General features: G+C 43.0%; 1 protein-coding gene across 4 annotated transcripts in view; it reads right to left on the bottom strand.

The window, feature by feature from the left end:
- METTL9 (methyltransferase like 9) overlaps window positions 1–27,211 on the bottom strand; it is a 52,180-nt gene that overhangs the window by 13,433 nt on the left and 11,536 nt on the right. For all 4 annotated transcript variants that reach the window (XM_021085768.1, XM_021085766.1, NM_001243367.1 and 1 more), the window contains 3 exon segments: window positions 20,985–21,175; window positions 15,981–16,190; window positions 9,205–9,389 (listed from right to left, as the gene is read on the bottom strand). In XM_021085768.1, coding sequence (XP_020941427.1) covers window positions 9,205–9,389; window positions 15,981–16,190; window positions 20,985–21,175 — 586 coding nt within the window.

A 27,211-nucleotide genomic window follows, 5' to 3' on the forward strand; every position in this document is an offset into this window, starting at 1 on the left:
TGTCTGAGTGCACATCTCTTTACGTGTGTTTTGCACAGTGCAGGCCTGCGTAACAATAGAAATTAAACAATGAGTATAAAAAGTAAGGTAAATAAAAACTATTTACTTTTACATACTAACATTTTCTTCCCGAGTCCCCAAAACTGTCTTGCATATTCCCTCTACTTTGAGACCACTGGCTGGTTGAAATAAATGAACTTCCAACCAGGCAGCAAAGAGGGAACACTAAGAACCATCACTTCCTTTTCATTTCTGGGAGTCATGACATTTGGTACTTTCAGGGCTGAAAATTTACTGCTCTTGGCGTAACTAATGAGGAAACAGAATCCCTGAGATAAACTCATATTTGATTCAGAATAAACCTCTTCCATGACAAGCTTGGACTGTGTTTCAAAGATTGATTACCAAGCTGAAATTTAGAATATTCTTTCCCAAAGAGTGATATTCCCTCGGGTCATACATGTGTGCTTGATGTATATATAATATTCTCTATTTTATTCATCCATCTAGCCAGCAATATTTATTGAGTTCTATACTATTACACAATCAAAAGCCTCTTTTGCACTGAACTTAGTCTTCTCTGGGAACCCCTTGTTCAGACCTTCATGCTTGGCACATTATTATCTTGTTTCCACTGCAAGATAATATCCTCCACAGAGGAGTTCCCATTGCGGCGCAGCAATAATGAACCTAACTGGTACTCATGAGGATGCGGGTTTGATCCCTGGCCTCTCTCAGTGGGATAAAGATCCGGCATTGCTGTCAGCTGTGGCGTAGGTCGCAGATGCAGCTCAGATCCTGTGTTGCTATGACTGTGGTGTAGGCTGGCAGCTGCAGCTCTGAGTAGACCCCTAGCCTGGGGACTTCCATATACCACAGGTGTGGCCCTAAAAAGCAAAAAAAAAAACAAACAAAAAAAAAAAAGTGCTCCACAGATACAAACATAGTTCAAATGCTACTTCCTACATGAAAACTTCCCTAATCTCTCTTGCAGTTAATGGATCTTTGCTTCTCTAAACCCAGAGAACTTTATCAGGTTCCTTAGCAGACTATCCTACCATTGTCTATTTCCATCTTCTGAACTATTCTCTAAGTATTTTAAAACCAGAAGCACATGTCTCATTTATCTTTGTATTTCCACCGCCTACCACTGCCTGGTACATAGGCTCTTAAATGCCTTTACATGAATGCAAATGAACGATGTTTCTACAGAAAAATATTTTTGCAGCATTTCAACTGAGATATAAAGCACACTTCACTCCCTAGCCATTGACCCTAACTTCTCTTCAAAAGAGCTCTTCACAGAATCCCTAACATGTGCATTTTCCTGCTATCTGAGCATCCAGAATTTTCACTAGAAAGGATTAAACTACAGCCTTCTCTTTAGATTTGCATTTCCCTGGATAATGAAAAGAGAATAATACTAAAACAACCTGAAGAGGAAAATGGACAGAAACACGGCTCTCGTGTCCATACACCCTACCCTTTTAGACAAGAGCACTTAACCCACATTCCAAAAGATGTTAATAAGATTTTAAGAATAAGTCATTTCTTTCTCTCTACAGTATAAGACCTGAGAATTTGAAACTCTGGGCTAAGAGGCATATAGTTAGGTGTCTGTGGAGTCAAGTCACATAGGACAAAATGAAAAGGTAAAAGCACTGATGTACACAACAAAGTGGAGAATTGTGAACTAATATGATCAAGGAAGCCACAGATGAAAACAAAGTAACAGAACAGGATGGGATGAAATCAATCTACCACATATCAAATACCCATACTTAGACAGACCCTAAGTATCTGGGCACTGGCCTATAAATTACATTATTTAAGCCTCAGAACAAACCTCAAGGTAGGTATTAGCCCTATTTTTACAGGTGAAACACTAAGCTTAATCAGAGCTCAGGTAATAAGGGCTGACCCTTATTTCAAACTCAGGTCAGCTCTCAAAGCCCATGTTCGTTCCACGAAGTAGTCCTGCCAGAGTCTTGCTTATTTCTATTTAGTCTGATGGGAGCTTTAAAACTGAACACGTCAAACTTAACCCAAACAATGACCCTATAAGAAAGTGACAAAGTTGCCAAGGGCTACCTCCCCAAATGCACATGGTTTCACGGGAGAATTCTACCAAAATTCCAAAAACCAGATAACCACAATGCTATTTAAACTGTTCCAGAACACCAGAAAGAACTTAAAAATTATTAATTTTTTTTTTTTACAAAACCAGCAGAACACTGATACCAAAACATGACCTTCAAATAAATAAAAGATTAGATCAAACTACCATTTGTCAATAATATTAAAGCTAATATTTTTATTTAGGGTTTTTGTAAACACAAAACCCTAAATAACAACCTTCAAATAAATAAAAGATTAGATCAAACTATCATTTGTCAATAATATTAAAGCTAATATTTTTATTTAGGGTTTTTGTAAACACAATCGAGTGATGCATTACAAGAAGCCTATCCTGCCTAAGGCCAGAGATGTGGGAGAGGATATAAATTACAAAAGTACTCTTTAATTAATAAGCCAGTGGAGAAAAAACAGGATGACTATTTCTATAGATATTGAAAACACAGGCAACAATATTCAACATCGATTCCCAATTTTTTAAGCTCTTAACAAAACAAGATTTTAAAAAAAAAAGTATCTCAAGCCAAACAGCAATCTCAAGTCAAAAGACAAAATCATATTGAAAGTATTTTTTTCATTACACTCAAAAACAAAACAAAAATTTCCATCATTTTTTAAACATTTTCTAGAAGTAACTACAAATTCGCCTGGACCAAAAAAGAAAAGTCTAGAAATGAGAAGGAAGTAGCAAAACCATCTGCAGTTGCTTTAACAGTATTTAAATAAAAAACAAAACAACGAAAACAAGAGAATAAATAATGGAAATCACTGGAAACACTAAAATAACCAAATAAGGTAAACGATAACAAAACTGGTGCGTACACACAGACACACACACACACAATTGCTTGTATATGTATGCATATGTTCCACTCTAAAATATGATGGGGGCAGAGTTCCCATTATGGCTCAGCGGTTAACAAATCCGACTAGGAACCATGAGGTTGCAGGTGGGATCCCTGGCCTCGCTCAGTGGGTTGAGGATCCGGTGTTGCCCTGAGGTGTAGGTGGGGGACACGGCTTGGATTTGGCATGGCTGTGGCTGTGGCTGTGGTGTAGGCCAGCAGTTACAGCTCCGATTGGACCCCTAGCCTGGGAACCTCCATATGCCGTAGGCATGGCCCTGGAAGGGACAAGAAGACAAAAAAATAAATAAATAAAAATAAAATAAAATATGATGGGAGAGCTGTTTGAGAGAGCATGACGAACCTGTAGGACACAATGCTGAGTGAAACCAGCTGGATCCTGAATGACAAATACTGTATGATTCACTCATATGTTGAACTGAAACATGTCACACTTGTAGAACCAGAGAATAGAAGGGTGGCTGCCAGGAGCGGATGGGTGGGGGAAATAAGAAGATACTGGTCAAAGGATACAAACTTGGAGTTCCCTGGTGGCTCAGTGGAGTAAAGGTCCGGCATCGTGCCTGCTTAGTTCTGGTTACTGCTGTGGCTTGGGTTCAATCCCTGGAATTTCTGCATGCTGTGGATATGGCCGAAACAAAACAAAACAAACAAAAAAACCAAAGGATACAAATTTTCAGTTTTAAGAGGACTAAGTTCTGGGGATACAGCCTGGAGACTATAGTGCTGAACTGCACACAAATTGGTCAATTGCTCTTCCGTGTTCTCTTCATTCGCCCAAAAGGTAACTATGAGGAAATGAGATGCTAATTAACTTGATGGCAGTAATCATTTCACAATGCATATGTGTACTAAACCCTCACGGTGCACACCTTAAAAGCAAACAAATTTTACTTGTCAATTATATAAAGCTGGGAACATTTCTATTTTAAATATGATGGAAGAAAAAATCCTATTTATAATCCCACAAACAGAATAAATCTAACGAGACTCGTGCAGCACCTCTATGAAGAAAACTTTGTTACTAAAGAACAAAACTGAACAGATTAAAAGACATATCCTATTATTAGCTAGGAAGACTCAAGACTCCCTAAATTAACCCATAAATTTAAGAGAGGGGAACTAGGCAAGCTAGTGCTAAAGTTGATCTTTTGAATAAATAAGCCAAGAAAAATCTAAAAGTACTTGGTAAAAGAGGACTAGTGCTATGATATTAACATGTATGATAAAGCCACAGTAATTAAAATTGTGTGGTACTGGCAACACACATAGAAGGAGAAAACTTTTTTTTTTTTTTTTTTGTCTTTTTGTGTTTTCTAGGGCCGCAGCCATGGCATATGGAGGTTCCCAGGCTAGGGGTCCAATCGGAGCTGTAGCCACCGGCCTACACCACAGCCACAGCAACACCGGATCCGAGCCACGTCTGCGACCTACACCACAGCTCACGGCAACGCCAGATCCTTAACCCACTGAGTGAGGCCAGGGATCAAACCTGCAACCTCATGGTTCCTAGTCGGATTCATTAACCACTGAGCCATGATGGGAACTCCAGAAGGAGAAATCTGAATGGAACAGAACAAAACACGTACAGAACCTTAGTCTATGATAAACGTGGCACTTCAAAGCACTGATGAAAAGAGTATTCAATAAATGGTGTTAGAATCACAGGGCAGCTATTTGGAAAAGTCACTCTTTAACAAGCAATTCCACTCCTAGGAAGGTGTCACCCCTAGGAGGCCCTTCCCTGAGCACCCTCTTGAAAATTACAGCCCAACCCCAATTCCAAGAAGCCTCTTTCTTGCTTTTATTGTTTGTTTCTCTCTGTAACACTGATCACCAACCACCCGCCAGTAGTTCACTGTCTTCCTCATGGAACAGCAACTCCATGAGGACAAGGATACCTATGGTGTCACTCACTTATCTCCAGCATCACTCCCTAAAGGCTTTTTCAATGCTAAAGATGGTCTGTGGCACAAGAGTATCCTTCACCTCCACCGAGAGAGCTCAGGCCCACAGTGTAAACATGTCCTCCCCAGCCCTGCATCACAATCACCCTAAACCCCCCTGCCAGCTGCTGGTGGGCAGGGCAATGGCCCCCATCCTTACCACTGGGGCCAAGTGCACGGTGCCAGGGGGACCTATGGGAAAGGTTTCCGCTCACATACAAAGAAAACGTAGAGGAGAAAATGCCCCTTTCTTTCCAAGACGTTGTCATGACCACACATGATGCTTGGCGCTGCATCAGCCATTCTGCAATCCTGGGGGGAATGTCAACATGCTGAAGAGGAAGAAATGAGAGCAAGCTCTGAAGGCCAGTGGATGTTTTCATCACTGAATTCCACCAGCCATGGAATCGCTTTTCTAAAATAAACTTTCTTTCTTTTTTTTTTTTTTTTTTGTCTTTTTTAGGACCTCACCTGCAGCATATGGAGGTTCCCAGGCTAGGGGTCGAACCAGAGCTGTCGCCACAGGCCTACGCCACAACCACAGCAACTTGGGATCTGAGCCACATCTGCAACCTACACCACAGCGCCCGGAAACGCCAAATGCTTAGCCCCCGGAGCAAGGCCACGAATGGAATCTGTGTCCTCAAGGATACTAGTCGGGTTCATTAACCATGAGCCATGACAGGAACTCCTAAACTCTTAGTTTTTAAAAGCTCCTTCTGTTTTTTGAAGCAGAAAATATCCTTATACCTATTTTTAGTTGCTCCTTCTGTTTCTTGAAGCAGAAAACATCCTGATACCTACTTACACATGTATGCAAAGATTGGCCTATGAGCGTCCATTTCACTTGTGTTTATAAAGCAAACTTCCAGTATCTGAAAGTGCTTCAACAGGGGCCTCTTCAAGTAACCATACACCCACAGCAGGGTGCTGGTAATGCTTACCAACCTGCTTGGAGAAGGGAGAAGCTATTTGCAGTGTTGGCCAATTTCCATGGTTGTAAGTCCTCTCACCACGGACAATGTCATGGTGGCCAAGTTTAAGAACCAGTTCACAAAATCCCTCTCAATACAACTAATAATCAGCTCTCCTGAACCAGTAAAACCAGCTCCAGCACACTACCGCTTACGTGCAGACAAGGATGTAGACACTGAGGTGCTGGTAAGGGATAATTTACCAGATTTACTTAAGAGGAAAAGGGCAATGGAAGCATTTATAATGGGCTGTAATTACAGAATCAATTTTTTATGTGAACGCATACTTATGTATTTGCATAAACTATCTTTAGAAGAACAGTCAAGAAACCTGAACAAGTTCATGGAACTGGAAGAGAAGCAACTGGAACTTCTCATTATATACTGACTTTCTGGCAAACCACTTGAACTCTTTTGACCATGCATTACCTCTTTATAAAAATTACAATTCTGGAGTTCCCGTCATGGCGCAGTGGTTAACGAATCCGACTAGGAACCATGAGGTTGCGAGTTCGGTCCCTGCCCTTGCTCAGTGGGTTAATGATCCGGCGTTGCCGTGAGCTGTGGTGTAGGTTGCAGACTCGGCTCGGATCCTGCGTTGCTGTGGCTCTGGCGTAGGCCGGTGGCTACAGCTCCGATTCAACCCCTAGCCTGGGAACCTCCATATGCCGCAGGAACGGCCCAAGAAATAGCAACAACAACAACAAAAGACTAAAAGACAAAAAAAAAAAAAAAAAAATTACAATTCTGAAAAACCAAACATCACTAAGTTTTCACTTTTGCAATACTAGTCTCCTTTTCCTGACTACGTATTTTCCTCCCTTTCGATGCTTTAAACAATTCTCACGAGATTTAACAACCCCTAATCAGGACGGGGTCAGTAAACCAAACAAACTGAAATCAGAAAGATACATTTTGTAATTTTTTCCCCCCAAATTAACCTAGGCAACAAATCACTATGGTTCGACTTCAAGATAAATCAAAACAAAAACAAAAACAAAAAAACCAACCAGACAAGAGAAACCATAAGTAATTACTTCATCTACAATGGCTTTTGTTAAAAAGGAAATTGAGCCAAGTATGCAGAGTATATTCAGACAGCCTTAAAAGAGCCCAGGATTCATGAACTCACACAGCAAGATCATTTGCACCCCATGGTCATCACATGGTAAGTTATCACGTGGATTATCATCAGGAGCTAACTAGTGACTTAGAGAAAGGAAGCAGTGATCCAGTGACACAAGCAGTCTACGAAACGTATAGGTCACTAAAGGTCCCCCACAGCAACAAAACTTCATGTCTCAGGTTTGGTTGCTGCATGTCACACATGAGACGTCTTGAACTCAACAGGCCACTTGGTGTAGCCACAAACAAGGGGCTTGTTTTTCAATCCTTACTGGAGACTGCCTGCTTGTCTAGTCTGACTTCCTCTCAAGTTTTGGTGTCAGAAACACAAGGAAATAAAATCCCTGATTAGACTGATGTTTCTTCTCTTGCTCTTCCACCTCCTGCTATGCCAGGAAGCAGCATTCAAGTTCCGTCGTGTGGTTGCCCCACAGGACACAGGAAGCCTGGACCTACCTCCCAACCTGATGTGCAGCGAGAGGGAGCGGAAGTTTAATTACACAGAGAACAGCACTGCAATGAGGTCAAGGCCGCTGAATTATCAAGGACCGTGTTGCCTACGTTTTCTTTATTGTACAGCACACACAGGCGCTCTATGGGCATGCACGCGTGAAAGCAGTTTTTTCTACCATGACAAATGATTCGACATAGGAATGTGAGAAGGGACAAGTCAGATGGCAGGAGAATACCCATCTGTGCTCCGTCCCACCCTCCTATGTCGAAAGAACTCTCCATTTTCCCCACCAGCCACACAAATCTAAAACCATTTGATAAACGTGAAGACAAGCATTAAAGGGACCAAGGGACCCATCAGAAGGGACTAAGACCAGAGGGGAAAAAAATAGGGACCAGAAGAAATGAAGAAACGAGTCACCACACAAATCCATGGCTATAAGCAAACATGGGCATCACTCCTTAACACGTAGATTTTCACGGATACTTGATAGCGATGACGCTTTCAAAACATGAATGCATATCTTTTTTTTTTTTTTTTTTTGGTCTTTTTTGCCATTTCTTGGGCCGCTCCCGCGGCATATGGAGGTTCCCAGGCTAGGGGTCCAATCGGAGCTGTAGCCGCCAGCCTATACCACAGCCACAGCAAGGCGGGATCCAAGACGCTTCTGCGACCTACACACAGCTCATGGCAACGCCGGATCCTTAACCCACTGAGAAGGGCAGGGATCGAACCCGCAACCTCATGGTTCCTGGTCGAATTCGTTAACCACTGCGCCACGACGGGAACTCCCTAATGCATGTCTTAAAAATGTCTGCAAGCGCTTCGAGTTTTTCAACCCAAAGCTGAACAAGCAGTACAAGAAAAAAGGTACAGATGTTAAAATCATAACATGCAGTACTTGTATAATTTACTGTACGATAACTTATGAAAATGCAAAAGCGGCTTGACGTCAAAACTTTCAACATGAAATCAACTATAGGAGAAAAAAATTAAAATCTTAAAAAAAAACAAAAACAAACTTTCAACATGACCTAAAATGCAAACCACAGAAGCTAAAACCAAGTACTAATTAATGTGACTATGGCCAGAAGTCACCGTAAATATGAAGCAACAGGAAATCAAACCATTTCTTCTGAGATAGTCTTCATTCGGTATTTATTACCAAAGAGTAAGACTATGCAATCAAAAGACCAAGCGTCACACAAAGAAACGATACATGCTGGGACACAAGGCTTCAAAAGGAGAAAAATGGATCACAACAGGATTTATTGCTTTCAGGCTCTGGGTCAAGAGATGTAAAATAAAAACATTTATGACATTTGGCAGGCATATAAAGGTGGATTAAAAGACATCACGGGTTGCTTAACTCAACTCACAAACTCATAAATTAAGGATTCAGGCTCCATTTAAAAGCAGAAAATATGGATGACACAGTTCAGGCTTTCAAAATCTCAAGCAGGCAGATCCTGCTGGGCATTAATTATTACCACTGCAGTTGGCGTCCTAGAGTTCTATAAAAAGCCACATTAAGATGAATATTAACCAAGGTGATATTTCACAGAGGTTTAAGTGTATTCTGCTCAATTGCGAGCCCGTCTGAGAAATACCAGACCACGTCTAATTGTGCACAGCACAGAATCACAAACACCAATAAACACCACTGCTGGAGCACAGGCCAGTGCATAGGAGACTACACTTACCGTTTTCCACATACGGATGAAAGGGTAAAACCAGAGCAAGGATGACCCTGCCTCGGGTTGGCTCCAAGACACTTCTGATATCTTTCAGCAAAGTCAGGGGCTGATCACAGCGGTCCAGCAAATTCAAGCAGCTGATGACATCATACTGGAACCCTGTATTCTGCCACTCATTTATACCCAGCACTCTGGAAAAATCAGAAAGATAGAAACCGTCTTAAAAACATCTTTAATTCGATGCCCATAAAACCTCTAATTTTTTTCTTCTAAATCAAAGTAAGTTCAAAATCTTAATTTATAATTTCTATCTGCAGCAATAAAATGGCCATGTAAAAGCAAACAATCATATTTTTTGTTAAATTTAGCATTTTACCTAATTCCAAATCTCAACACATCCAAAATTTCCTAAGAACTGGTATGTTTAATAAGTATAAAAATATAAAGCGATAAAAATTATCACAAAATTAGGGCATCCAATTCTCGAACATCAGTTAATGAACAAAGAATCCTGCTTTCTACATTCACTGGAAGGTAACCATAGACTACATCATATATTCATGTTTTCTATGCCTAGGGGCCTGTCTTTTTTTAAGAATGGCTGGGAGTAGTCTCAGATAATTTCCATTTACAACCCGAGATCTTTTGAGCCTATCGCTGATCCCAGGAAAGAAATACGATTTCGTCCTCTAGAATTCTCATATCTAAATACTATTTAGAAAAAGATAAAGTGCAGCACAGCCTATTAAAACAGTAAGTGAAGGCGTTCCCATGATGGCTCAGTGGACACGAATCTGACTAACACCCATGAGGACGCAGGTTCCATCCCTGGCCTCGCTCAGGATCCAGCATTGCTGTGAGCCGTGGTGTAGGTCACAGACGTGGCTCAGATCGTGTGTTGCTGTGGCTGTGGTGCAGGCCAGGGGCTATAGCCCTGACTTGACCCCTAGCCTAGGAAGCTCCATATGCTGCAGGTGCAGCCCTAAAACCAAACCAAACCAAACCAAACCAGTAAGTGAAGAGCTCTAGTTAACATACCACTCTCAGCCCCCAATGTCTCACTCCCACACAAGCAATCCCTCTCTTCCCTCCCTCCCTCTTCCCACCTCCCCAGGACATTTCTCGTTCTTTACCAAATTATAAGGGGAGAAGTCCTTACATCAACAGTCTTTGTGAGCAAGTGCCATTGAGGCAATTCTATAAATTACTCACTCCTGCCTGGTTACAGCAATCAGAATGTGGTGAGGCATGTTATGAGACAGACAGGAGGTAAAGGAAACAGGGGAAGAGACCTCTGGTAAACAAGCCTTTGATCACACTGAGCAGATACAGACGAGAAAACCTTAGAAAATTCTAAAAGCATAGCGAGGGCTATTTAGGAACACTCATGAGCATAAGGGCATTTAGAGCATTTTTGTAGAGCAGAATAGAAAGGGACAGGAGTTCCTGTCGTGGCGCAGTGGTTATCGAATCCGACTAAGAGCCATGAAGTTGCGGGTTCGATCCCTGGCCTCACTCAGTGGGTTCAGGATCCAGCGTTGCCGTGAGCTGTGGTGTAGGTCGCAGACGTGGCTCAGATCCCTCACTGTGGCTCTGGCGCAGGCCGGTGGCTGTAGCTTCAATGAGACCCCTAGCCTGGGAACCTCCATATGCCTCGGAAGCAGCCCTAGAAAAGGCAAAAAGAAAAAAAATAGAAAGGGACAAACCACTTGGCTGCATCTTCTTTTCAATCTAGATTTCTTAAAAAACTAAAGCCTCCTCCAAGACAAACCTCAAGGAGCTAGCCCAATTTCTTGGGGGTTGAAATGAGTTGGGCATTAGAGCTCCAAAATCACTTTGTTGCACTGCAACTGTGACTGCAGTGGCAATTGTAGGAACTGGGTTTAGCTCATTCAAACTAGACAGAAGATTCTACTTTTAGGATAAAAACGTCATCAATTCCCACTTTAAAAACTATTTGCATATTGATACCTGAGCCAAACACCAATTTAAATTTATGAATTTGCAAAACACAAATTATATACTTGATTTAAAACAATACACTACGCCTAATTACAAGGAAACAGAAGCCAAACCTCATTAGCATGCTTTAATCTGGAATAATCTCACTAAATCCATCTCAGATTACTTGAGGAAAGGCAGTCTCCATGTTGGTAATTTTGAAAGACAGAAACACAGGCTCAAAACAGAAAATTATAGCTTTAATACTGGGAGAGCATACAGGTCCAGCTTCATCATTATTCTGTTCTGTGATTTCTAATTGTAAACACAATTCCATGATGAAGACAAATGTATCGGCCCCAAACTGCGTATTAGCCCAAGAATCCTAGCAAGTTAGAATTTTCCGCTTATGAGAAAAATAAGAAAAATGAAAAATAAGCAAAATAAGAAAAATGAGAAAAAAAGAGGTAACTTGTCCAAGGTCACACTGTAAATCACTGGCAGGGTAGAAATTACAACTTGAAAACTCTCCCAGTAAGTTGTTCAGGTCAATGAACCTGTTCTCTCCACATAAGGTGAGAAAGAACCTGACATCTGAGTTTGAATTAATGCTTCCAGGGTGGTGCACTGAGAGTGAATGTCCATCACCTCAGTCTCCAGTATCTTTCGTTAAAAAAAAAAAAAAAGAAAGAAAGAAAAAAGAAAAAAGAGAAGCAAGAGGATATGAACATATAAAAAAACAGAATTAACGACAAAATTTCCTTCAGGAGTTCCCGTTGTGGCTCAGCAGTAATGAACCTGACTAGTATCCATGGGGACACAGACTGATCCCTGACCTCGCTCAGCGGGTTAAGGATCCGGCATTGAGCTGCGGTACAGGTGGCAGACGCGGCTCAGATCTGGCGTTGCTGTGGCTGTGATGTAGGCCGGCAGCTGCAGCTCCCATCTGACCCCTAGCCTGGGAGCTTCCATATGCTGCAGGTACAGCCCTAAAAAGACCAAATATATATATATGTTTGCTTTTCTTTTTAAGAACGATCCCAAACCTATGATCAAGCACTCTTCAAATTCACACTAAAGGTCTTTGTTCTCTGGTGTCACAAACGTTTACCTAACTCCTTCTGAACCACCCACGTGTGACCTGCCCTTGCGGATACCCATCCCGTTACCACTCAGCATCTGGCCACACGCTTGTTTCCTCCACCATCTGCCACCACCATTCAGAGCATGTCAACTAATGTTCACATTAACTTTTGGTAAAGCAGACTGAGGAAGGTAAACAGGCTGCAAAATTTTTTTCCCTGGCCAAGAACAGTTTTTATTTATTTTCATTTGAATTGTGGAACTGTTTGTTAGTACAACCAAAAAGCAATTGTATAATCCTTTCCGAAATGTCTGCAGCTCTTCCAAAACAGCACCTCTCTCTCTCTCTCCCTCTCTCTCTCTTTTTTTTAAATGGTCACAGCATGCCGCAGCTTGTTATGAGATCTCAGTTCCCAGACCAGGGATTGAACTCGGAGTTACAGTGGTAAAAGCACCAAGTCCTAACCTCTGGGCCACTAGGGAACTCCCCTGAAACAGGATTTCTAATTCTCGAAGCAAGATGTCTGTTCAGGGGGGTTATTATTTTTGAGAAAGTGAGTTAAGTAATAGTTTTATCTTTGGGGGGGATTAAAATACATTTTCCTTAGAGAAATAACAAAGCAGTCAGTATTTTCATAAATTCTAAATAAAAAACAAAACACCAACAATGTAAAGTTGTTGTTTTGTTTTAAAAATCAAAGCCACATCCTTAAATTTTATGATCAGGTTTTCTGGCAAAAAACAATGATATCTTGGCAATACAGAGGGAAAATCTGGCCATTTTCTGTTTATGGATTTATTTTAAAAATGACATCCGGGGAGTTCCCTTGTGGTGCAGCAGGTTAAAGATGTGGCACCATCACTGTAGCAGCTCAGGTCACTCTGTGGAACGGGTTTGGTCCCTGGCCTAAGAACTTCCACATGCTGCGGGCATGGCCAAAAACAAACAAAAAAAAGAAGAGAAAAGAATGACATTCAGAATCTTTATGAAAAAGCCAATTTTTTATGGGCCTAGATATTGAGGAGAAACAAAAAATAGCTACTATCCCCCCAAAAAGAAGCCAAAAACAAAACAAAACATGGAATTAAGCTAAACGTCGCATGGATTAGGCAAACCCTAAACTTAATAAGATACTACTTGCTCAGGAGTTCCCGTTGTGGTGCAGTGGTTAACGAATCCGACTAGGAACCATGAGGTTGCAGGTCAGATCCCTGGCCTTGCTCAGTGGGTTGAGGATCCAGCCTTGCCGTGAGCTGTGGTGTAGGTTGCAGATGCGGCTTGGATCCCAAGTTGCTGTGGCTGTGGTGTAGGCCGGCAGCTGTAGCTCTGATTGGACCTCTAGCCTGGGAACCTTCGTATGCTGTGGGTGCGGCCCTAAAAAATAAATAAAAATAAATTTAAAAAAATTTTTCAAAGACACGTTTCAAACGTCTTCCTCCCATACCACTTTCAAAACATGGATTTCGGGATTTTAAGTGGGGAAGAGCATCATATTTGGAATTGGGCATGATGTAAGTCACTGCTAATAACACGGGGCAAATTTTGAAATGGTGAATTTCTTTCTCATTGAAGAAATGCATTTCAATTGTCACCACACAGACCCAGCAGGCTCTAATCTGAGACAGACTGTTGGGTCTTAGGCATCACTGTGTTCAATCTCACACAGGTTATATCTCCTCGAACAGCCCTAACAGCTATTAAAAACAGTGACAAGGACTTGGATGCTCAAGCTATTAGGAAGGTCAATCTCCCTTACCTCTAACTCAGCAGTGGCTGTGCCCGATTAAAGCAGACTAAGCCCACTCCCTCCCCTTCCAGGCAAATTCCTTTCAATACCCATCTACAGTCACTTCCCTTCCTACTTGGTCTTCTCTTCCCCAGGCTAAAAATGTCAATGTTTAAACCTGATCCTGCTCCAAGAGCCCTGTGAACACTCCGCCTCTAGGGTCAATAAGTGTAAGTGGGAACTTAAGTGGGTAGAAAAGCGAGGGAGTATGTGATTCTCCCTGCCTTCTTTCCAAGCCTAAACCCAGACTGCAAAATATCAGAGGAGGAGGCAGGCCTCACCTCCACCTCCCCCGTTCTATACTCAGCACCTTCCTCTCCCATTCAATACAATCCATACTGAATGAAGAATAACCTCTTTCTGGAGTTCCTGCTGTGGTGCAAAGGGATCGGGGGTGGCTTGGGAGTGCTGGGTCACAGGTTCAAACCCTGGCCTGGTACAGTGGGTTAAGGATCTGAGGTTGCCGAAGCTGTGGCTTAGGTCACAACGACGGCTCAGATCTGACCCCTTGCCTGGGAACTTCATCTGCCATGGGACTGCCAAAAAGGGGCGGCGGGGAGTGGGGGGGGAATCACCTCCTTCCTACATCTCTCAAGCAGCAGATGGTCTAAAAACCAGGATTTGACACGTCACATCCATTTGGATGGATATAATCACAAAAACAGAAAACAAGTATTGCTGAAGATGTAGAGAAGCTGGAACTCTTGTGAATTGCAGGTGGGGTGTCAAAAGAGTGCAGCTGGGATGGAAAAAAGATGGCAATTCATTCAAAAAATTGAACACGGATTTCCCACAGGACCAGGCAACTCCACTTCTGGGTATACACCTGAAAGCAGCAACTCAAACAGCTATCTGTATGCCCATGTTCAGAGCAGCATTCTTCACAACAGCTAAAAGGTGGAAGCAACCTAAGTGTCCACCAACAGATGGAGCAACAAAATGTGGGAAATGCAGACAATGGAATATTACTCAGCCTGAAAAAGAAAGATTTTGACACAGGCTACAACATGGATGACCCTTCAAGACTTTATGCTAAGTGAAATAAGCCAGTCACCAAAGAACAAATACTGTACAACTCCCCTTTTTTCCTTTTTGGCCACACTCACGGCGTGTAAAAGTTCCCTGGCCAGGGATCGAACCCACGCCACAGCAGCCACCCGAGCCACTGCAATGACTATGCCAGATCCTTAACCCACTGTGCCATGGACTCCTACAATTCTTCTTATTTGAGATTCTTAGAGTGGTCAAATTCATAGACAGAAAGTAGAATGGTACTTGCCAGGAACCAGTGGGTCAGAGGGCTGGGGAATCGGTCCCCAAAGTTTTGGGTGGGGAAGATGAAAAGTTTCTGGAGATGAATGGTGATGAGGGCGAAACCACAAGGCAAACGTACTTAATTCCACTGAACTGTACACCTAACAATGGCTAAGATGGTAAATTGTATATTACATATTTTCACACCTTTTAAAATAATTTTTAATTAAAACAAACCAAAAACAAGATGTGGGAATGCCAGGTTCAAATTAGGGAACAAGTCCCTACATCTGATCTCTCTTTTCCAAGCTGTCTCTTACCTGCTCTTTTCCTCCCTGCAGTGGCAACACCTCGGAAAAAATACTGCCAAGAAAAGATGATTTCCTGCTCAATTTCCACTTAATTGTACAGTTAACCCTTATATAACGTGGGTTTGAACTTCCTGGGTCCACTTATCCGTTGCTGGTATTTTTCAAAGGTAAAAACTATAACACTACATGGTCCGTGGTTGGCTCAATCCACGGATGGGGAGAGCTACAGGTTACACGTGGATTAACCGCTGCATTGTTCGAGGGTCAACAGGAATATGGAAGATTTTTTTAAAATGTCTCAGCATCGAAAACTGTTTCTGATTTCTATCCTTTAAATAATATAATCTCAAGAAGAAATACATCTAAAACCAAGAAGTGTACTCCAAACCAGGTCTAGAAATTATACCTGTATTTCTTCTTCTGAAGCTGCCATATCATCGTTTCTGACAGCTCGGTGGCATAAATTTCTTCAAAATGAGGGCTCATGATTTTTGTGACTTCGCCATCTCCAGCACCTAAATCAAGGAGTCTATGGGTTTTCCAATCTGGATTAATTTTAAGCAGTCTCTGAAACTGATCTGGTGAAAACACAAACATTGAGCCTCTTCCTAGCAACCTGGAAAAGAAAATAGGACAGAAATGGATAACTATACAAAACAAGCACTCCCACCCAACATCCACACAAAGTATGACAGCACCAACAGCCTTCTGAACTTACGAAATGTTTATTTTACAAGCTTATTACATGATTAAAATCACTATCTTTTACATGACTTATGATTAAAAAGCAAAGTTGCTAAAATAAAACAGGAGTTCCTGTAGTGGTGCAGTGGAAACGAATGTGACTAGGAACGATGAGGTTGAGGGTTCAAACCCCAGCCTTGCTCAGTGGGTTAAGGATCTGGCGTTGCTGTGAGCCGTGGTGTAGATATGCAGTTGTGGCGTGGATGTGGATCCTGCGTTGCTGTGGCTGTGGTGTAGGCCGGCAGCTACAGCTCTGATTCGACCCCTCGCCTGGGAACCTCCATGTGCCGCAGGTGCAGCCCTAAGAAGACAAAAAAAAAAAAAAGAAAAGAAAACAACTCCAGATATCATCATCTGTCTTGGAGGTTGCATACAATATCCCAAAACAAGCAAGGAAAAAGAGAGGAATAAAAGGTGAGAAGGGAAGAAGACATAAATGAGAAATTAAAGGATGCATGTGAAGAATTTAAGTCAAAACAAGACGGAAAGAGGGAAGGGGTAAATAGAAAACATGTTCATTGGTTTAAAAAAATGACAGGTTGACAGAATCAGGCCACAACACTTGCCTACGAACTGAGCAGAAAAAGCAGAGAGAGAAAAAAAGCCATTTAGACTGTGAAACTGAACAATGAGTGAGAAAAAAACTGCTCTAGATAACCAACAAAAATGGTTGTTTTTAATGGTTAAGAGATGTTGGATCATCGGATCCTTAAGCCCCTGCGCCAGAGCAGGCACGCCAACAGAACCCTTTCTTTAGATGAAACAGACGTGACTCATAGACAACTGTCAGATGTCACAGGAGAACGGCTGAATGGAGGTTGAGAGCCCTGGCACTGCTGCCAGCCCACTTCTGAGTCTTTCCCTGCAGCCTGAAGCAGCTCCTGAGGCACCTCCTCTTCAGACCCTGGGCAAGTGTGACAAGCACTAGTCTAGGAGACGGCAGGGACACCTGTACTGTCCCTTTCTGGAAATAATCATCAAGGGACAACCTGTCTGTTACACAGTGACTGGAAGGGCGTGTGCGGCTGGGTGCTCCTGCTAATACCAGTTTTGGGAAAAAATTAAAATTACGGAGTTCACATGACAAACTTGCCCTCCCCGTTCCCTGAGCAGAGGTCAACCAAATCTAACGATCTATGTGAGATGGATCTTCTGCCCCAGGAATGCTAAAAAATGGGAGAGGGTGAATCCTCAGAGACTTTGACCCACTACGACTGCCTCCCAAAGAAAGTCATTATTTCCTAAAAGATAGGTTGTTTTTAATCCTCCATTGCTCCTACCTTCTAATAGGAAAGCAAGCCACAGAGAGAAATTTGAGAAAAGGAACTGAACCTACTAAAACAGCTATACAGGAGTTCCCGTTGTGGCGCAGCAGAAATGAACCTGACTAGGAACCATGAGGTTGAGGGTTTGATCCCTGGCCTCGCTCAGTGGGTTAAGGATCTGGCGTTGCCATGAGCTGTGGTGTAGGTCAAAGACACGGCTCAGATGTGGTGTTGTTGTGGCTGTGGCGCAGGCTGGAGGCTATAGCTCAGGAGCCAGAGTCAGAGCAAGAAGAGGTTACAGAAGCTACAGATCTGGGGAATGCATGTTTTAAATGTTGGTGCTGGCTTTCCATAGGGCCAAAAGTTAAGTTGCAAAATAGTTATATGGCTTAAACTTTCCCAGGTACAAAATAACAAGCTTCTCTAGTCATCTCTTTGGAATCTAAGGACCCTTGACATGACCCATCATGAATTCTAGAGCTAGAGGTCATCTGAAGTCAGAGCTCAGGTCTAAAGGCACCAGAGAGAGAAGCGCTGTCCTATCTGCAAAGATCATGCACAACAAAGGCTACGCAAAAAGACTTACACTGTCAAAAAAAAAAAAAAAAAAAATCTAAACTCCTTGGCCTCAGATGGTCTTTGTCCTCTAAGGGGCACTGGGAGAAGGTGGGGAGTTTTGGGTGCTACTGTCATTTAGTGGGCAAAGGTCAGAAAAGTTAAACTGTTCTGCAAGGTATGGGACAGACCCACATACTGAAGAATTATCCCACTTAAGAGACCCAGACACACTGACCTTGCTCAACACAAGGTGTCTGGCAAACATACAGCATGGAGAGGTATGGCTCTTTAATTTGTCTTTAACTCCTGAAGTTAGTGATGTCCATGTGTTTTTTGGTGTGTGTGTGTGTGTGTGTGTGTAATAACCATCCTAGGTTCTCTGGTCACAAGCTAAGTTCTCTTAGATTTAGAGTCTATACAGGAGATACCCCTCTTTACAAATATCTTCCTTATAAAATAAATTCTGGGAGTTCCTGTTGAAGCTCAGTGGTAACAAACCAGACTAGTATCCATGAGGATGAGGGTTTGATCCCTGGCCTCGCTCAGTGGGTTGAGGATCGGGCGATGCCGTGAGCTGTGGTGTAGGCTGGCAGCTACAGCTCCAATTCAACCCCTAGCCTGGGAACTTCCATATGCCTCAGGTCTGGCCCTTACCAAAAAGAAAAAAAAAATTTAATTTAATAAAAAATTCTGAAAACAGCTGTCAAGTCTCTCCTTACTTGGCTTCAGGAAGTCTGATAAGAAACTTATCTTCTTTTTTTTTTTGAAACATCTTCTTAATTCAAGAAGGTTAGCACAGTAATTATTTCTGTAAGAGACAGCTACTCATGGTAATAAACTACCACTGTCAAGAATAAAAAGTACCAATGGGCTCAAAATTAAGCTTTTGCCTGAGAACAGGACACAGGATAAGACATGTTGTTTGGGGAGGGGAGGAAGGGAGGTAAACAAACAAACAAACAAAAAAACAATGAAAAACAAAAACAGAAGAGCTATAGGTAGGGGAAGCCAAAAGGAATCTGTTAATTGTAATGCCTCTCTCTGACCAATTGTAAAATCCCAGAGCAGAGAATTTTAACCAGGGGCCCCTGGGGTATAGGTAGAGGAAGTGGTTTAAAGTTTGAAATCTCAGAGTTACTGTTGTGGCGCAGCAGAAATGAATCCGACTATGAACCATGAGGTTGAGGGTTCGAACCCTGGCCCCACTCAGTGGGTTAAGGATCTGGCACTGCCATGAGCTGTGGGGTAGGTTGCAGACATGGCTTGGATCCTGCGTTGCTGTGGCTGTGATGTGGGCCAGCAGCTACAGCTCCGATTAGACCCCTAGTCTGGGAACCTCCATATGCCGCCAATGCGGCTCTAAAAAGCAAAAACTAATAATAATAATAATACAATAAAAGAAAGCTTGAAATCTCCCCAAATTATATACAAAATGTTGAATGTAAAGACTGTCTGAAGAGAGGATTTCTCCTTTTCTCACTTTCAAAGAGGTGCAGGACCCCAAAAAGGTTGAAAAATCATTGCTGCAGTGACTAGTCTGCTTTCCCAACCAAAAAGCTAATGATACATACAGAACAGAAATGCAGTGCAGCCAATTTTAGAAACACAAGGTCAGAGCAAGTTGTATAAACTCCACTAGCAACACAAAATAGCAACTGTTTGCTGAAGCAAATTTAAGGCAAATTCATGTCAACGGTGAAGAAAATCAAGGCAGAAATGCTGAGAAATGGCTCACGGTGCCTGAAAACATATCTAAGGACCAGATGATAGACCAGAGGAGCAGGCGTTCAGCAGAAGCTGGCTCCAAACCTCAAGGCAAGAAAACGTGGGCCCAGCCCGTGGCTGCAGGTGGTCCAACAGGCTTCTCCAGCACCGAGCCCTGCTGCTTTTTCTCTTTGGTGTTCTGGATTCTTGGGCTTTGGGGATGTCTGAACATTTGGTCAAAAAAGGATAAAACTATTCCTAAAGCTTTTTCCACAAGTGTGCATAAGAGAACCGCTCTATGTGGGTCTCATTGAGAATTTCCCACTAAGTTTACAAAATCCTGGTAAGCCTAGACATGATTTAAGAAGAGAGGGAGGACCCTTCACTCCAACAAGCCATCATCATCTACTGCTGGGCGGAACTGGATCCATCCCCAAAAAAAAACCCTGCCTCTGGGAAGTGTGCAGTAGGCAAAGATCTTACTCTTCAGTCTATGTTAAGTATCTTGCTTCTTTCTGACAGATCAGCAGCAGAATAGACATCACCTGAGAAGTTGCTAAAAATACAGAATCTCGGGTCTCACACCAGACCTACTGATACAGAATCTGCATTTTAACCAGAGTCCCAGGTAATCCCTCGGCACACATCAAAGTTGGGAAACACCACAATTCCCATCACAGAAATAGAGACCAATGAGGCTATTTATCAGGTTATGGTGAATTTTATTTTATTTATTTTTTTGCTTTTTAGGGCCACACCCACAGCATATGGAGGTACCCAGGCTAGGGGTCGAATTAGAGCTTATAGCTGCCGGCCTACACCACAGCCACAGCCGCATCAGATCCGAGCCGCAACCTACACCACAGCTCACAGCAACGCCAGATCCCTAACCCACTGAGCGAGGCCGGGGATTGAACCCACAGCCTCATGGTTCCCAGTCAGATTCGTTTCCACTGCACCACGACGGGAACTCTAAGTTATGGTTTTAACAGTATAACTGCAGGGGCTGAGACACTGAAACAAGGATTTTGAACAGAAGTGGTGCAGCTGTAGAGGCCCTCAACATCTCTACAAGGTAACTTTTCTTTTTCTTTTTTTAGACCTGAGGATAAAGAAAAAAAAAAACAAGATTCACTTACCCATTGATAGATGTTCTAGACATAAACAGGCTAAAAACAGATGACACAAAAGAATGATATAATTGGATAAATAGCCAGCCCGATTTCTCAATGCTGTTGTTTAAGAAGATCTGTGTTCCTTGATCAAGGTAACTCTGAACAAAGACAGCCTGGAGTGATTCACATAATTTCTCTCTGTTGCACACATACCACTAAAAAAAAAAAGAAGATGAAGAAAAATGAAAACCTCCAATGGAAGTCTCACCTAAGAAGTCCAAAAACAAACGAACAAAAGACTACATTAAATCTATGATTTCTAAATGTTACAATCTCATGGCACTTTGAAGATAATCCTCGGATCTCCCACTCATATGACCTATAAAGCAGGAACACTTCCTTCTACAAAATTTCCCATTTAATTCTCATAACCCTCGAGGGAGTAGAGGGAGTGGGGGCGGGAGGTTTGCGAGTCACGCAGCTCCGCAGGCAGCAGAGCCAAGAGCTGACTCCTAGTCCACCACTTCTGCCATTACAGCCCCTGCACCCCAGCTTGGGAAAGCTCTGTGGGCCCCTCCTTCACCGCGATTCAACATGAGAAGGCAATAACTACCAATATTAACCTTGTTTCTATTTTTTTATTTTTATTTTTTTGTCTTTTTAGCTATTTCTTGGGCTGCTCCCGAGGCATATGGAGGTTCCCAGGCTAGGGATCCAAACGGAGCTGTAGCCACTGGCCTATGCCAGAGCCACAGCAACGCGGGATTCGAGCCGCGTCTGCAAGCTACACCACAGCTCACGGATCCTTAACCCACTGAGCAAGACCAGGGATTGAACCCTCAACCTCATGGTTCCTTGTCGGATTTGTTAACCACTGAGCCACCACGGGAACTCCTAACCTTGTTTTTAGATAAGAGAACAGTCACACAAAGCAATGATTTAACTCGAAACCACCAAATCAATCAAAGGCAGAGTAAGGAGCAGAATGTAACATGCCAGTGGCCCTGTTACACTGCCCTACTTGTAGGCTACATAGAGACCTTTAGAAATACGGAGGTGTGCTCTACCAGGTCCTGCAACATTCTAACAGACAGGGGCCAGATGAGCTTGGGAAAGATTAAGTTATTTAAGGCTACATGGCGATCAATGAAGAGACAAAGTAATAACACACTATGAAGCAGATTTCCAGAAACAGGCTCTAACCAGCATGCACTTTTTAGAACAAAATTCAAGAAGCTCAACTGTGGGAATTCCCACCGTGGTTCAGCGGAAATGAATCCCACTAGCATCCATGAGGACGTAGGTTCAGTCCCTGGCTTCGCACAGCGGGTTAAGGATCCGGCGTTCCTGTGAGCTGTGGTGTAGGTTGCAGATGTGACTCTGAACTGATGTGGCTGTGGTGGAGGCTGGCAGCCGTAGCTCCAATTGGAGCCCTAGCCTGGGAACCTCCATATGCTGCGAGTTCAGCCCAATAAAGAAGGGAAAAAAAAAAAAAAAAAGAACCTCAACTGTGGATGAAGTATATGTAATCTTGCATAATAAATGATTCTCATTTTCATTCTGAGTTCACCAGAGAGGGGGGAGCCAACTGCAGAGCACAGCAGCTTTAAAGTCAGCCCATCACCAAGTCCCGGATCAGCCACTCCTGTTATGTAAGCTCACATAATCTCTCAGCTTCTGTAAATTCATCTGTACACTAGAGATGTCACTATCCATCCTGATGGCTTATGGAGAAGATTAAACAAGATAAAGCAGGCAAATCCTCAATATGGGACCAGACACACAAGAGACTCCTATCACAGGAGTTCCCGTCATGGCTCAGCAGAAACAAATCTGACTAGCATCCATGAGGACTCAGGTTCAATCCCTGGCCTCGCGCAGTGGGTTAAGTTGCCATGAGCTGTGATGTAGGTCACAGATGCAGCTCGGATCTGGCTTTGCTGTGGCAGTGGTGTCAGCCAGTGGCTACAGCTCTGATTCAACCCCTAGCCTGGGAACCTCCATACACCAGGGGTGCGGCCCTAAAGGGACCAAAAAAAAAAAAAAAAAAAAAAAAAAAAGAGAGAGACTCCTATAACAATAATAACAATGAGATCAAGTCCTCTAATATGTCCTAATGAAGTAAACTAAAGCCGTTAAGGACCACGATGAAAACTGTAGACCAGTTACTATGAATCCATTATCTGCTAAGAAGTAATCAATTTCTCCTAATAAGGAGCCAAAAGTAATCTGCCTCCCCTGAAAAATACGTCCATTCAGAGTTCCCATTGTGGCAGAGTGGTTAATGAATCCGACTAGGAACCGTGAGGTTGCAGGTTCGGTCCCTGCCCTTGCTCAGTGGGTTAACGATCTGGCCTTGCCGTGAGCTGTGGTGTGGGTCGCAGACTCGGCTCGGATCCCGCGTTGCTGAGGCTCTGGCGTAGGCCGGTGGCTACAGCTCCGATTGGACCCCTAGCCTGGGAACCTCCATATGCCGCGGGAGCGGCCCAAGAAATAGCAAAAAGCCAAAAAAAAAAAAAAAAAAAAGAAAAGCCCATTCATCAGCAGGAGGTGTCCTGTAACTGCTTGCACCATTTTACAGTCATCCTAAGCTTGCCTAATATTGAATGAAATCTTGAGCAACATTCCTGACACTAACACTGAAAGGAACCAGTTATAATCTAATACAAAGAAGCAAACAAGTGCTTTAAAATTTCAAAGACTGGAGTTCCCAGTGTGGCTCAGTGGTAAACAAATCTGACTAGCATTCATGAGGATGCAGGTTCGGATCCCTGGCCTCGCTCGGAGGGTTTAAGGATAAGGATCCGGTGTTGCCACGAGCCATGGTGTAGGCTGCAAATGTGGCTCAGATCCTGCGTTGCTGTGGCTGGGCGTCGGGGTCAAAGTAGCCTGGGAACCTCCATATGCCGGGGGGGGGGGGTGCAGCCCTAAAAAGAAAAATAAATAAATAAATACAATAAAATGACAAAGACCAACTAATAAGCTTTTTACAAATCTGTGCCCTAAGTAGATAAACCAAATCTTTCCAATTGTTGACTGATTTGTGTTATTTGGCCATCAAACACTGTTACCAAAACTGCTTGAACATGACGCTATTTTTATTTTTCCCACTCTACTTGACAAGTTATAAAGCTTCGTACATGCACGGCCTATACCTTTTTTCCTTGGTCTGAAAATGTTCAGGATTTAATCATTAACTAACGCTTAATACTCATTGTGCCTGAAGTTATGCCCCAGTGCAGGTCATAGACCATTTTTTATTACAGTCCTGACCTCCTGGTTCACATTCTGAACTCTGTAATACTAAGACCATTCTACCTTTTTTTTTTTTCAAATCCTCTGAAATGACTAATCAAGATGAAAGCCATTACCTTGGTAATAGGCAATCAGGTACATTCTATTAATGTGGACAAGAAGGCATTCAAGTGGAACAGAGGAGCTAAGAATTCCTTGGCACCCACTTGTAAATGGACCATGAGAACAATAACGGACCCTGACTTCCAGGACTAAGCAAGAACTGGCACCATTAACTGCACATAATACTTGCAAGGGCCAAACGGAAAACTCAAGTTTTTAACAGCATTTCTCTCAATTCATCAACGTTAACACATGCGGTTGAACCTAAATGCCGCACAAATCTTGCAGAAAAGAAAATGCTTACTGGACAGAATGTGCTACAGAATAAAAAGGAGCCAAGCCCTTCTCTTTAAAGATAAAAGGGTGAGGAGTTCCTGTTGTGGCTCAGTGGTTAACAAATCCGACTAAGAACCATGAGGTTGCGGGTTCGATCCCTGGCCTTGCTCTGGCATTGCGGACGCAGCTGGGATCCCGAGTCGGATCCCGAGTCGCTGTGGCTGTGGTGTCGGCCAGTGGCTACAGCTCCGATTCGACCCCTAGCCTGGGAACCTCCATATGCTGCGGAAGCGGCCCAAGAAATGACAAAAAAAACAAAAAATAAAAAAATAAAAGGGTGAAATTTAGGTTCGTCCTGCCCATTTGTGGGATACAAACATCGATGCCATAGCAGCATGATTCATAACTACCGAAAAGTAGAAGCAACTCCAATGTCCATCGAGTGATGAATGGATAAACGAGAGGGGGAGTGATGAATGGATAAACGAGAGGGGACTGGTCCATTCTACAGAACACTATTCAACCACAGAAAGGAATGAGGTACTGATTCATGAGAGGACATGAAGGAACCCTGAACATAACACGAAGTGAAATACGCCAGTCGCGAAAGGCCACAAATTACATGATTTTATTCACACGAATTGTCCAGAAGAGACAGATCCAAAGACAGAAGGTAGATTGTGGTTGCCAAGGGTTTAGGGAGAGGAGGCACTGGGGAGGGTCTACAATGGAATGTGGGGTTTCTTTACCAAGTGATGGAACCGTTCTAAAATTAGAGAGTGGTGATGGGTGTACAACTTCGTGAATATACTAACAACCACTGAATTGTACACTTTAAAAAGAGGAATTTCATGGTCACGAAGCATATCTTGACAAAGCTCTTATTTTTTTAAGACATGCATATACATCTAATGCAGGTGGGCATTTTTGGTCTTTCAGAAATTTAAAATGGTTTGAAAATTTAAGTGACCAGGCAAATCACTGTCAAAATTCAAATCTTTAGGAAGTTCCCCTCATGGCTCAGTGGAAACGAATCTGACTAGTATCCACTGGGGACACAGGTTTGATCCCTGGCCTCACTCAGTGGGTTGAGGATCCTGGCATTGCCGTGAACTGTAGGGTAGGTCGCAGACGTGGCTCAGATCTCGGATCGGGCGTTGCTGTGGCTGTGATGTAGGCCAGTGACTACAGCTCCAATTCGACCCCTAGCCTGGGAATCTCACACCCTAAAAATACAAAAAAAAAAAAAAAAAGCAAATTTTTAAATGCAAAACTAATCATGTCACTACTTCGCTTCACAGAAGTCTTATGAAGATTAATATCCAAAATACCTAACATGGCTTATAAGGCCCTACATGGCTTGTCAGCTCATGACACCCCCTACCAACCCATTAACACCCAGCCACTCACTATGTCCCAAAGCTGCACCCTGCTTTCTTTTTCTGGAAGGCTTCTTTCCCGAGGCTGTTTTCACATGATCTTTGCTCATCCCCTGCATTTCCCACCACCCCAACCTGCTCCCTCTGGTTAATGCAAGCTAAGCCTCAGTATGTCTTCAGGTATGTTTCCCTTGAACTTCCAGACGAGGACGGATCCCCTGTTCTAATGCTCTCTCACATCCCCCAAGTCTCCGAGGTAAGAGTTATGACCACTGAGCTGCATACCTGTATATAACTGCATGGTCAGTGTCTATTTTCCCAGGCAGACAGAAAGCTCCATAAAAGGTTAGGGACAATGACTGACCAGTGCAAATACAATGTTCACAAGAAATGTTCATCTGGAGTTCCCATCATGGCTCAGTGGTTAACAAACCCGACTGGTATCCATGAGGACACGGGTTCGATCCCTGGCCTTGCTCAGTGGGTTAAGCATCCAGCGTTGCCGTGAGCTATGGTATAGGTCAAAGACGAGGCTTGGATCTGGCGTTGCTGTGGCTGTGGTGTAAGTCGGCAGCTGTAGCTCCGACTGGACCCCTAGCCTGGGAACCTCCATGTGCTGAGGGTGCAGCCCTAAAAAGCAAAAAACAATAATAATAAAGACAAAAGACAAAATAAATGAATAAATAAATAAGTAAATGTTCATCTGTTTAACAATGAATTATTGTCAAAATCGCATGCAGTCAAAGAGAATTTGGAGTTTCTAGCAAAATCCTGGAGGGAATACAAAGATAACCATAGGGATATGGGCTTCTGTCAATTTCTCAACTCCAAGGGTTTTGCTTAAACCCCGTTCTGCAAACAGTGGTTGAGCTACCTTCCCACCATAAAAATCACACCCGCACAGCAAGCAGCGAAGCAAGATGCTGAGTGCCTACCTTGTACCAGGCGCCTAGCTGAGAGCTTCATGTTTCATTCCTCGCCCCTTAACTTCTGAGTAAGTGGGAAGCCTGCGGTTTCTGAGTACTCCCAGCTGATCCAAGCTCCTATTCTAGGTGCACATGGTTTTATAAGAGTTTCTTTCAAAAAATCTTCTCTCAGGAGTTCCCATCGTGGTGCAGTGGAAACAAATCCGACTAGGAACCATGAGGTTGCAGGTTCGACCCCTGGCCTTGCTCAGTGGATTGAGGATCTGGCGTTGCCGTGAGCTTTGGGGTAAGCTGCAGTTGTGGCTAGCATCTG

The sequence above is a fragment of the Sus scrofa genome, chromosome 3 (genome assembly GCF_000003025.6).
Source record: "Sus scrofa isolate TJ Tabasco breed Duroc chromosome 3, Sscrofa11.1, whole genome shotgun sequence".
Classification (NCBI taxonomy): Eukaryota; Metazoa; Chordata; class Mammalia; order Artiodactyla; family Suidae; genus Sus; species Sus scrofa.